Here is a 12783-nt window from a genome sequence, read left to right on the forward strand (position 1 = left end):
CTGGTTCCGAGTACAGACGAAGAAATCAAGACAAATGGTTGCTCCAGCAGCTTCTGAAACATTTTTGTTTTATTGCCCATCTCCCCTGTCGGGGGGATCCCACCATTCTGGTTCATTTGCTTGCAGTGCCTTCTAAGAGTTCAGCTTGTTGCAGAGAATCTCCGAATCGGTGCGCTGTGGAGCGGCGTCGCAAGATGCCAAACTCCAGCGGCGCTAAAACTCTGCACCTAATGCCGTCAACGGTTACGGCGCCCGGCGGGACAGACGCGGCCCCGCAGAGCGCACGGGGGACGCGGTGCTCCCCGTGGGATGTCACAGAGCGGCGGGCGGGGGCGGGGGGGTCACCGAGAGGCTTGCTCTCTTAGAAGGTCACTGTGTCATCATTCTTTATGTTGATTTCTTTGAGCAACACAGCTTGTCATGTAACACACGGGAAAACGATCAGGAACGAAGGTAGGGATAGTCTCTCTCTCTTTTTTTTTTTTTTTTCATTTTTTTCCACCAGCAAAGAACGTAAAATATTTTATGATTCGCGATGACACCGTGTAAGGTCAAAAAAAAAAAAAAAACCTACCCCAAAACCCAAGAGGTACCTACGCAAGTCGATGTCACAGCCTGTCACCCCTGACACCTGCTGATTTTCTTTATTTATCAAGGTCTCTTCAGGTTGTTAATGAATCACATTTGTCTTCGATGGGGAAAAAAGGAAAAAGGAAAAGAAAAAAAAATTCATTCTCTTGACACCTGTTGTCGCTTTTAGATCCCTCGAGAGCAGAAAAGAAAGAGAGCAAGTGTCCCACCCCGGGGTGTGATGGAACTGGCCACGTAACCGGGCTTTACCCACATCACCGCAGTCTATCTGGATGCCCGCACAAAGATAGGGTCCCTCCGGAAAGTAAGTCCGTGTTCCGCCAATGCCCGTGGGGGCGCGCACGCCCACGGCCCTGTCTGTGTCACCCACGTGCCTGTCATCCCATGTCAGTGCAGCTCCACCTTGAACCCCGTCTCCCCACCCCTCCTGTCCTGACGGGCACCTCAGCCAGGACGAGCTGTCCCTATCGCTAGATGGCCCAGGACGGCGGACCACCCCGCCCCTGGCGCTGTCCCTCGCGGACGGGCCGGGGGGCCCCGGGCACGTCGCCAGCCCCCTCGCCTCTCACAAGTCACCCAAGAGAATTCAGATAGTCTCGGGACGGCCCGTGCGGAGCTGAGCTCCCATGACCCCCCGAGGGACAGGAGCTTGAGCCTCCTCTTGCCCGGTTATGGAGACTTCTGTACGGACGAGCCAGTACGGAGAGTTGCATTTTATTGCATTTTGCTTGTGAGGTCTGTCCCGTGTCACGGCTGTCCCCACATTTCCACGCAACGAGACCTTAGGTGAGGACGTTGAACTCGGGCGGGTCTTTTTAATCAGCCAACGTTCTGAGACCATCCAGCCGATTCTGAGCACAGCTGAACTCATTCTGGGACCGGAATGATGCACCATTTCTGAAACCTCTTTTGTTTGCCCTCCTCTCGGCACAGGAAGTGAGCCGGCAACTCAGAAACCGTTAGTATTGATTGCTCAGGGGCAAAGGCACCTTGCAGAAATGACGAGATGAGTCTAGGGTCCTATGTTGAGCCTCAGGCATGTCCAGGGTTTCCCTCATGAGCTGAGACACCGTTTCCAGCAGGCCAAGTGCAATAGCTTGGCCGGGCCGCGTCAGGGGGGCCCGGTGACCCTTTGGAGGAGGCTTTGAGGGGGGTCCCGCCAAAATGGCTCACTTGGGAACTCTCGAGGTGCAAATCTGTCCGAACAAAGAGAGGTTCCTAGCGGCCCCTGAGGCTCAGAAACATTCAGCTGAACATTTCCAGGGGCGATACAAGCTTTGTGCCTCCGGGTTTCCGAGCGGCTCCTGAGCACGAGAAGCCCGTATTTCTGATAGGTGCCCGGCGAACAAACGCGCAGAGCCGGCGAGGAAGCCACTCGAGTGCAAGGCCGTGCCCGTGTGTTACATGAGCAGGGAGCCAGCATGGTCTGAACGCAGCAGCTTCCGTGGCTGAGCGCCAGCGCGCGGCCTCCCTCACCCCCCACCAGCCCGCCCTGCCCCCCTTCCCGGGTGAGCCCGGTGCCCGGCCAGCGGAAGGCCCTCGGCGTCTTCAGAGCAACGCGAGCCGGCACCGACCTGCCCAGCGGGGAGCGGGCCCGGGCCTGAGGCCCCGGCTGCCGGGGTCCCCTCCCGCCTGCACGCAGCGGGTCTGGCTCTGCGCCCCGGCCCCAGGCCTGTCGGGCTGCGCCCCGGCCCCCTCGGCCCTCCCGGCCCCCCGAGGGCCCGCCTCTGACCTCTGAGGGCGCCGCTGCCTCGGCAGTCCCTCTCCAAGGCGCACGTTTCCGCCTCCCGAGTAGACGCCCAGCTCCTTCCCCGGGCTGGGAAATGCCCCCGACTCCTTATTTTCACAGGGAAAGTCTGAACGGGGCAGGAACGGGGCTGTGCTCCGCGCAGCTGTGTGGGGCCCCTGGGCCCGGGGTCGGACCTGGGTTCTCCTTGGTCCCGGGGGGGGGGGGGGCTCCACACCCAGCCGGGGAGCCCCTTGCCGAGCTCCAGCAGAAAGCCGCTTCCAAATACTCACCATACAGCTCTTCACAGACCCTAGGAATTTAAAAGGACAAAAACAATTAGACTCCTCAGACGCAGGTCTTCCTTTTAGGCTTAGATTTTTTCCCATTTTTTTCTGGGCCAGCCTCCCCCAGGCCCCGTTTCTGGCCCGTCGAAGGCAGCCTGTAGCACGCTGAGCTAGAAGCACAGGGCTCGCCGCCCGGTGGTTCTGGCCCTCGGCAGCCGAGAACGGGCCGGGCGCTCAACACAGCAGGTGACCACGGGGCTAGGGGCTCCCCAGCGGGTCCGGCTCCCCGAGGACACGCAGGCTCCACGGGGTGGCACCTGAGCAGGTCCTGAGGGACAGGGAGGGGCCCGGGCTGGTCGGACGGCTGGACACCAGGCGTGACGGAGGCCGGGGCCAGGGATGGACAGTCTGGGACGAGGTCAGGACACACTGCAGACACGGGCAGGCGGAAGGATGGGCGACGGAGGGCTTGGAGGTGACCCCAGGACGCCCGCCAGGCCGACACAAGGACACTCTCCACCAACAGACGTAGTGACGGAGAAATGGGCCCCACCTTAGAAGACACAGCGGCTCGGGCTCTCCGGGTGGCTGGAAGTGCAGCGTGGTGCTCCCGCGGGCTGGGGGGAGGCTCCGGGGTCTGGGTGGGGTTGGGGACGGGGCGGCTCTCGGGACCTGCTTTCCAGCCAGGGCTCGCGGGATCCAAGGATGAGGTTGTCCAGACAGGAGGCACGAAGCGAGAATGAACAGGAGCCAAAAACGGGAGTTTGGGGCACGAGCATATAGAACATGAGGCCGAGGAAGAGGGAGCAGAGGGACGCAGGAGAGCACGGTGGTTCTGGAAAGGTCCGGCCCACGCGGGGAGGCCTGAGAAGGTGGTCGGAGGGGACGGGCGGCCGAGGTCACTGCCACTGAGGCTCAGGTGCAGAGAAGGGAGGGTGGGAAGGATGAGCGGCAGGTGCAGCGGCAGCCTGAGGACCGCGGGGCCGAGGCAGACACAGAGCGCAGGTGCGGCCCCCGGACGGCAGGAGGGAGTCCGCGTCTCCACGCGGCGGGGCGGGCGGCCGAGCGTGCAAGGCTCCGCTCTCTCTACCGGGAAGACCGGGTTTTGGAGAGTGTAGCGTCCCCGGGAAGGAAAGATGCGCTGACTTGAGAGGAAGCTGTGTCGCGGGGAGGGTTTCCGCGAGGCCCCGACGGGAGGATGGATGACGGAGGTGAAGCGGGAGCCCGGAGGGAGGAGTGCAGGCCCCGGGGGGTGAGGGGGGACGGCGAGCGAGGCCTCGGGGGCGACGGGCAGCAAGCAGGCAGGGCCCAGGGCGGGGGCCCGGGAAGGAGGCCTCCTGACGCCCCCCAGCCGGCCCCCGGCACACGGAGCCAAGGCCGCTCACCCTCGTCCATCGGTGCTGACCGAGTGAGGGACACACGTCAGGACGACACGGGAGCACGAAACTGTAAAGGTGAAGCCAGAAGCACTCGCTCCGTGAGGACCTGGTCAGGAGGGAGCACGGCGCCCGAGGGGACAGCGTGCAGCCTCCAGGGAAGAGGGAGATGGTTCTAGAGGAGCAGAGCCGTAGAGATTCACCCCCAGCGGGCGGACTTCGCTTTTCCCGGTCCTCCTGTGAGGTGAACCTGGGTGCTGCTACGGTGCGCACAGTCGTGCGGGGCCAGTGCTGGGCTCGGTCCTCCTGGCTTCCCACCGGCACCTGTTCCCCAGAGCAGCGGCCGCTGACGGACACGCGAACTGTCCAGGCCCGCGACCACCACGGGTGACAGGCCGCCCACCCCTCTGGCTGCGGCGCCCGGCCCTGGGGCGTCCCCCTGCCGACCTCACGGGGTGAAGGCCGCGCAACAGTCGCTGTTCTAGCTCGTCCCGTTGGCAGGATAGTAAGATACCTGATTCCCGGATGAAAAGTCATCGTTTAATTCGTTTTATTTAAAAACCAGGTTGGGGGGGTCTCCATTCCCCAGGACCCCGTGGCTTCATCGCACCAGGTGCGCCCGGAGCACAGGCAGGTGTCCCCAGGCCCGATGTCCGTGCTGGTACACGGCCGCCCGCTAGCCGGTGCCGACCTGCGGGAGATGTAGGGAGGCCCCGCTCCCCTGCCCCGAGTGGAGCCGGGCGACCGAGCCCCACTCCGCGGCCCCCCCCGCGCGCCCCGCTTTGCATGCCAACTACACCGAGGTGGACGCGACCTTCTTCCTACGTGTGTCTTCCCGACCATGCCCATCACAGACGTGTGTAGGCCTGTCCGTCGTAAACTAACCCTCCTTCGTTAGAGTGATTGATATTCTTGTACTCGGGCCATTTCTGTGTTTTAATGCTGGGCTGTCTTCTCTGCCTCTCCTTGTCAAGTTCTTGCCATGCATGAGAATGTCCTCAAGTGTCCCACTCCGGGCTGCACAGGGCGAGGGCATGTAAATAGCAACAGGAACTCTCACAGAAGGTAAGCAACGCGCTCCTGTGCCCCCAGACGCTGCGGGGATGGTCCCCGACAGCCACACCCCTGCACACCTCCCCTCCCTGCCCCGGGGGACAGGGCGCTCATGGGGAGCTCGTGGGGGATGGTCCCCGACAGCCACACCCCTGCACACCTCCCCTCCCTGCCCCGGGGGACAGGGCGCTCGCGGGGAGGGAGCTCGTGGGGAAGGCAGCGCGTGGGGAAGGCAAATCCCAGGCCCCCTTCCTGCAGAGCGGACTCTTCCCTGGTCCCACCCCCGGTGCCCAGTGCCCTCCAAGGCGCCCCTGGGGCATGATACCCAAGGCGGAGCGGCAGCCACCCGCAGGGCGCGCTCGGTTCCCCAGGGTGGGGAGGAGCCGTGCTGTGTGCACCGTGCACGGAGGGCTCCCAAGCACGAGCCCTCGATGGTGTGTGACCGGCTAGGGGGCCCCTGAATCCCTGCCGAAGCCCCAGCCAGCAGCGTGGACACCAGCCAAGTGGGAGCAGATGCCGGGAGTGCGAGTGCGCGGCCGTGAGCCGGGTCCATAGGCGCGCTCGGGACCACACTCTCGCTCTGGACAAATTCCAGCCCTTTCCTTTCCTATTCTGACCTCTACTAAGTTGCTCCTCACGCTCAGATCCTTATCAGATTCCTCCTTATCAACCCCAGAGAGATTCTGTTCCAATGTGCCCGTGCTGTCAGCCTCGCGAGCTCACGCGGAACTTTAAGTCAAGGACACCGTTGCGAGTCCCACCTTGGTTTTTGCCTGCCCGCCGGGTAACGTGGGGGCCTAGTGGTAAACTCACAAGGAGACGCACCACAACCGGCCAAAGCGCTACGGTCAGCGGCCCTCGCAGGGTCAGCGGGGAGCTCCCGGCGCCCCCCCGGCCAGCTGCTGTTCTTGGGCTTTGGGGGATCTCGGTCTGCCCGGGCGGCTTCCTCCTCTCCAGAGACAGCCTGGAATGGAGCCCGTGTCCTCTTGAGCGACGCCGAGTCCGGCTCGCTACCCCGGACGGGGCTGAGTGTGCGCTACGCACGGCGTGGCCGTGAGCGTTGACGGCTGGAGGCCAAGAGGAAACCCGCGCGGTGCACCCAGGCTCACCCCCCGCCCCGTCCACCCCCCAGGATTGCCCTCGGCAGGCGTGGGGAGCTGTGGCGGGGTCTTCTCGAGCCGCCCAAGGGAGAGCCCGGAGGGGCGATGGGGGCGCGGAGCCCTCGCGGGAGGCCACTAACCCCGTTTCTGTGCCCGCAGCCTCTCTGGATGCCCTATCGCTGCCGCAGAGAAACTGGCAAAGGCCCAAGAGAAGCACCAGAGCTGCGACGTGTCCAAGTCCAACCAGGCCTCAGACCGCGTGCTAAGGTACCAAACGCGAGCATGTCGTCTGGGGACACCCGAGTGTAGGCGGCCCCGGGGCCCTGGGCGAGGCCGACGGTCTGGCCGGGCGGCGGGGCCGCGGGTGGTCGCCGATGGGCCTGTGCGGGCGGGCGGCCACCTCCCCACTCCCGCACTGTGTCCGCCCCCTGCAAGGTGTTAAATGAGACACGTGGACAACGTGTTCCTGGTTTTCTCTCTGGCCTGGAAAATGTTTCATGATTCTCTGAACACTCGAGGGCGGGAGCCGCAATACGCTGCCGGGGTGACCCTTCCTCGAGTGGAGGACAGGGCATGGCGCCAGCTGCACCCGGGGGCCTAGGCGCTTCTCCCCTCTGGGGCCCCGACACCACGAGGGGCGTGGGCGAGGCATCACCGCCCCCACCCGACCCACACAGGGCAGCGGCTCGGGGACTTCCCTGAACAGAAGGACCTCGCACATCACCTGGCCCAACCCACTGTCTCAGGTTCAGGAAGGGAGATTCTCGGGAGGGGCGGAGGGAGAAGCCCCGTCCCGGACCCCGCCGGCAGCTCTCCTTTCCACTCGCGCCCTTCAAACCCCGGGGGCCCGCGCGGCCCTCGGTCCAGACTCGTCAGTGGAGACCGCGGCACAGGCGCGCCCCGCGTCCCGCATGGTCTCCCTCCGGCCGCAGCGGGGAGCAGGTGCCCGGGCGCGGGAGGCAGGCTCCCACCCAGAGGCGTTGGGTGGGTTCCACGCTTCGGGGTTACAGCGGGAGCGCTGAGGGCACACACACACGCAAGTTTGCTTTCCTTATGCCTTTAGGATAAATCACTTGGGAAAAAGCACTATTTAAGTGTCACGAGCACCTGCGTGGTTCTGCTGTGCATTACTTAAAGCTTTCTGAAAGGATTTTACCCCACTCAGTACAGACCCTCTTGTCCCTCAGTAGAAAAGTTAATTGGGTCTTGGGCAGCCCGGGTGGCTCAGCAGTTTAGCACCACCTTCAGCCCAGGGCGTGACCCCGGGGTCCTGGGATCGAGTCCTGCGTCGAGCTCCCTGCATGGAGCCTGCTTCTCCCTCTGCCTGGGTCCCTGCCTCTCTCTCTGTGTCTCTCATGAATAAATAAATAAAATCTTTTTTTTAAAAAAAAGAAAGAAAAGTTAAAATCTCTCCTTTAAAAAATGTTAGTTATTTATCTGAGAGAAAGAGATAAAGTGTGCGTGAGCAGGGGCAGGGACAGAGGGAGAAGCAGGTCCCCGCTGAGCAGGGAGCCCGATGCAGGACTTGACCCAGGACCCCGGGATTGTGACCTGAGCGGAAGGCAGATGCTCAACCCCCTGAGCTGCCTCCCCCGCCAGGGGCTCTGAAAAGTAAAAATCTTCATGGAAAATGAGAAATACTTAAGTAGGCCAAAATAAGAAAATAAAAACCATTTATAACTCCTATTTAGAGATAAAGCCTCACCAAATGCCGGTGGGTGCTCTTCTGGGTGTCTCCGTGTGGGACCTACCCCCATAACACGCCCCCCACGGCCCGCGGCCCCCACCCCACTTAGTTACGGGGCAAGAAGCCTCCCCTGGGCTCCGTCCTCCCCACAGGCATGGGGCTGACCCCAGATCCGAGGGGAGCTAGGGAGCCGCCGGGGCTCGGCGCAGCCATCCCCTCGGCAGATGCCACCCGGGGCCAGAGGGGAGCCTGGCCTGTACCTCCTGGGGCCCTCCCGGCAGGCTGAGCATGACACATCCCCGCGGCAGACCCCACCTCGCCCAGACACAGGCCTCCCTCTGATGCGGAGCCTGAAGCAACGGCCTTTGTTTTTTTTACCTTATTTCTGTGGCTTCGTGGCCACGGGGCCCTTTCCACGGGCCAAAGTCCCGGAAAACCACCGCAAAGGATAGACAGACGACGAGTGTGCGCCGAAGCGGTGCCTCTGGCAGGGCGGGCGGGACGGGCGGGAGGGACCCGCAGCAACCGCGGCCTGGCCTCCGGGGCTGTCCCGTGCTCCCGAGCACCCACCTCCCAGGACGGGAGGACCTGGTCTCCGTGGGGCCGGAGGGAGGCCCAGAGGGAGGAAGAGAGAACTGCCTTAGGGCCGCGCTCGTTGAACGAAGAACTGAAACACCTTCCAGCCTAGTGCCCCACGGGGAGACCTCAAGGCTTCCAATCCCGTTCCAGTTCTCCCGCCCCTGACCCCCATCACAGCCTCAGTTGGACACCGGGGACCCCGTCACCCCTGCCTGTGCTCCAGCCCCGCTCCTTCAGAGCTGGTCCTGGTCTCCGACGGCTCGGGGACGTGCCTCCCGCAGCCTTGCCCGCTGCGCAGAGCCGACCCCCCACCTGGTCCCAGGCTGCCAGGTCCCGCAGGCCCCGGGGGTGCTGTTGGTGCCCCTGCTCCTCACCTTTGACCTCTGTGGCCCCTTTCCCCGGATCTTAACCTGTACAGCTCACCCTACACCTGGACCCTTAAAACAGCATCACACTCTGCATGCTGCCCGGAAACCCAAGGCAAGGGTTCGGTTCCCTTATGCGCCCCCACATTACCCACGACGCCTAAGGGGCGTCCACCCGGTCACCACAGTATTTCATTGGTCTGACAAGAGTAGGCTGCATTAATGAAATCAAAATAAAGGTGTCGGTGATCCGATAAAGGTGTTAGCACGAGGGGAAGCTGGGTGAAGAGCAGAGGTGGCCCCTCCTCTCGGCGTGTCTGTAAGTCTACGGTCATTTCCCAAAACAGTTTCACACTCTCTCCCGCGTTATGCACAACCGGGTGGACACACACGCACACTAAACAAGGTAGACTATTGACGACTGAGCAGTAACCGAGCGCTCCTCCGGTTCAAGACTTTGTTCCCAAGTCTGGACAGCTGGGTGACTACCCGCTAAACATCTCACGCGTCCCGTTGTCACGTCCAGCCATGAACCATTCTATCTCGTTTTGGGTCAGCCCATGTCCCTAAGAGGTTTTCTACATTTCTTCCTTTTTTTTAAATTTTTTTAAATTAAATTTATGTATTTATTCATGAGAGACACAGAGAGAGGCAGAGACAGAGGCCGAGGGAGAAGCAGGCTCCATGCAGGGAGCCCGATGCGGGACTCGATCCCAGGACCCTGGGGTCACGCTCTGAGCTGAAGGCAGATGCTCAACCGCTGAGCCACCCAGGCGTCCCTTTTTTAAATTTTTTTTTTTATTTTTTTTTTTAAGGCAAATGTTTTATTGGCTCACGTCCTGTATTGTAACTCTTAGTCTCTGAAACCGGTGTGAAAAGAACGTGTGGATGCAAGGTCCTTCCCGTCCTCACACCGCCCGGGTCCCCCCCAGCCAGCCAGGGCTTCAAACAGAAAAAGAAATAAGGGAAAAAGCAAAATATCTTATTTCCTTCTTAACTGTGCCTGTCGGCCGTCAGGCTCAGGCAGACAGCCTGTTGGGTGCCGCGTCACCCCAGCACGCGCGGTCGTCCTGGGGCGGGTGGATCTGAGCCGCGTGCCCTCATCTCCACGCGCACCGCGTCTTAGCTGCAGCCGCGAGAGAGCAAGATGCCGATTGTTTCCTGTTTGTTCACAGGCCAATGTGCTTTGTAAAGCAGCTCGAGATCCCTCACTACGGCTACAGAAACAACGTCCCCACGACCACGCCTCGCTCCAACCTGGCCAAAGAGCTGGAGAAGTATTCCAAGACCTCGTTTGAGTACAACACTTACGACAGCCATACTTATGGCAAGCGGGCCATAGCTCCCAAGGTGCAAACCAGGGATATATCCCCCAAAGGATATGATGGTAGGAGGTGCACACTCTTCTACGTGAGAGTCACGCTTGCCGTTAATAATGTTGTTGTTGTGTGTATCCGTTTCCTACAAACCGGTCGAGCAGGTGGTCGCTTGGCGGGTGCCCCGGAAAGCCGACCCCAGGCGGGGGCCCGTCCGTGTGCTCGCGGGCCTGGGTGAGCCCCGCCTGCAGGAGGGAGGAAGATGCCCGCCCCTCAGGGTTTCCAAAGCAGCACGTTCTGGCCGCTTTCAGAATGTGCAGAGAGCCGTCGGCTCACCTGCTTCCTTCCCGCTGTTGCCTCGGAGGTGTCCTTGCACTTCCCGTAGACGAGGGCCCAGCACCCATCAACCTGGGACCGCCAGAGGGAGCACCCGGAGTTCTTGGCCCTTTTGGGAAACCCTGCATTCCCTCGGGGTTCTCGATCTTGGATGCACAGTAGATTCATCTGGGGAGACGTTAAGCATCCTCATGCCCAGGCTGCACCCTGGACCAGTTAAATTGGAATCCCTGGGAGAGGGTGGGGGGGCGGGGGGGGGCTGCCTCTATGGCGACATTATCTAAGTGACCGGTGATTCCAAGGTGCACCCAAGAGCAGAAACTTCTGCTGGTGTCACCAGGCCTTCTCCTGGCAGATGCCGGCCCTGGCCTGTTTCCCCGTGGGGAGTGGGGCCGGGCAGGGCCTCCTTTTATGACCTAGCTACCGTGCATCCACCAAAAACAAAAAGCAGGTAGAACCAATAAAAACCACCTGCTTCTCAGGGGGTAGCTTGTTTCCCCTCGTGGGTCCCGGGTCCTCTGCCAATGATTCGAGCTAATCCCCACGGCTTCCCTGCGCTAACATGGTAAGTCGTTGAACGCGGAAGGGATGACTGCATTTCTCTGATGTCACGTGTTTATCTAACCACATTTCTGCTTCAAATTCTAGGATATATGGGCTGAGTGGGCAAATTTTCCTGACTGGGATGTGGGTTGTACAAGTTTTGATGATTTTTAGGTCTTATCTGGGTGTTCTGTAGCAGAGGCAAGGAGATGGGCCTTTAAAGATCTTTTAGCTCCTCTCTGAAAAAGACACGTAATTAAAATCACAGCAAACAAAAAATATCTGTTTAAATCGAATGCTTGGGGAGCTCCAAAACCTCTTTACGATTCAATGTGAGTCTTTGCACATGTTTCTGAGTTATGTGAGTTATTCTTTGCCTTAATGACAATTATTATGTATAGTGGGTGAAATTTAGTATATCTTCGATGTATCGTATATTGATTATCCTCGTGTGTGTCAATTCTTAATATAGAGGAACGAAATGTAAGTGGAAAAAAAGAGAGTGGCTTAGGGTATAACAGAAAATAATTATTTTGGTTTTATTTTATCATAATGATTTTCCGATTTCCAGTTTGCTATAACTTTATCCATTTGATTGCAAACGAAGGATCAGAAAAATTGAATTCGCATAATTAAGAATTCTGCTTCTACCATTTCCAATTCAGCAATATTTCACAGTGATCTGGGGAGGAGTTCCACTAGATGTTGGTCTTCCCGCACCTGTTTGCTGCTCTTGTTCTGTGGCCTGATTTCCTTGGCCTCGTCATATGGTTGGATTTTGGGTGAGGTCATGACCAGTAGGGCACGTTTTCCTGCTTACAACACCCTTCGGTGGATAAGGAGTCAAACCTACCGGGTCTATTCTCAGCTCTGCCATTTAGGAGCTGTGTGATATTTGGCAGATGAATCTTTCCGTGTGTTCGTTTCCCCAAGAACAGAGTGGTAGTAACAATTCCCATCCTTTGGACCCCATGGAGCTGCTGTGAGATCAGCTGACAGCTCTAAAGAGCTGGACAAACTTTTAATTACTGGCATTCATTCTTACCCACCCAGAAAATACCTGTTGTTGGAAACCTTACCTGAGCCAAGCTCTTCACCTGGCACCCAAGGAACCCAGAATATGGAACAATATTAGGCCTTTACGAAACCTGACAAAGGGAGAGGGGGCAGGGAAAGAAAGGCTACTGAGAGGAGCATCAGTGACTCCATTTCTTTCACACTAGATTCATCTGACAGATTTTTTAAACATTAAAGAAAGTTCCCATTAAGGATGAGAGCGGCCAGGTCGGTTTCCTTGGTAGGATGTAAACTGAGAGCCGTCTCTGAAGCAGGCAACGGGCAGGAGGCACCACAGAGTAATTGCGGTCTGGGGTCACCCTACAGGAATGTCCTCCTCATGGCTTGTTGCAGATGCCGAGAGCTGGGTCATCGCTCCTAAAGAGTAAGGGTGGAATGAGCCTACTGTAGGGGGAAGCATTACACTTGGGAGCAAGGGGAAGGGCCGTGGAGATGCCCAACGGGATAGAAAAATAGGACCTTTCTCCCCAGTCTTTGGATATCACACCTTAGATCCCACCACCTGTGCTGAAAAAAACACTCGACACACATTGTTTTACCTGCATGCATCCTTCCAGACACTGGCTAGTTGCTATCTTTCTGTCTGTCTGTCTATCCAGAAATCCATCCAATGACCCATCTGTGCATCCATCCATCCACTCATCCACCCATCCACCCATCCACCCATTCATCCATCTATCTACCCATCCATCTGCCCATCCACCCATCCACCTATCCACCCATCCACCCATTCATCCATCCATCATC

At 59.2% G+C, this 12783-nt stretch overlaps 1 protein-coding gene across 1 annotated transcript in view; it reads left to right on the plus strand.

The window, feature by feature from the left end:
- Positions 1-12783, plus strand: part of MYT1L (myelin transcription factor 1 like) — a 405580-nt gene that overhangs the window by 321520 nt on the left and 71277 nt on the right. Inside the window, 4 exon segments of the mRNA XM_041754071.1 lie at positions 761-895; positions 4955-5045; positions 6293-6400; positions 9940-10151. Of these exon segments, the coding sequence (XP_041610005.1) occupies positions 761-895; positions 4955-5045; positions 6293-6400; positions 9940-10151 (546 nt within the window).

Source organism: Vulpes lagopus, chromosome 5 (assembly GCF_018345385.1).
Source record: "Vulpes lagopus strain Blue_001 chromosome 5, ASM1834538v1, whole genome shotgun sequence".
In the NCBI taxonomy this organism is placed as follows: domain Eukaryota; kingdom Metazoa; phylum Chordata; class Mammalia; order Carnivora; family Canidae; genus Vulpes; species Vulpes lagopus.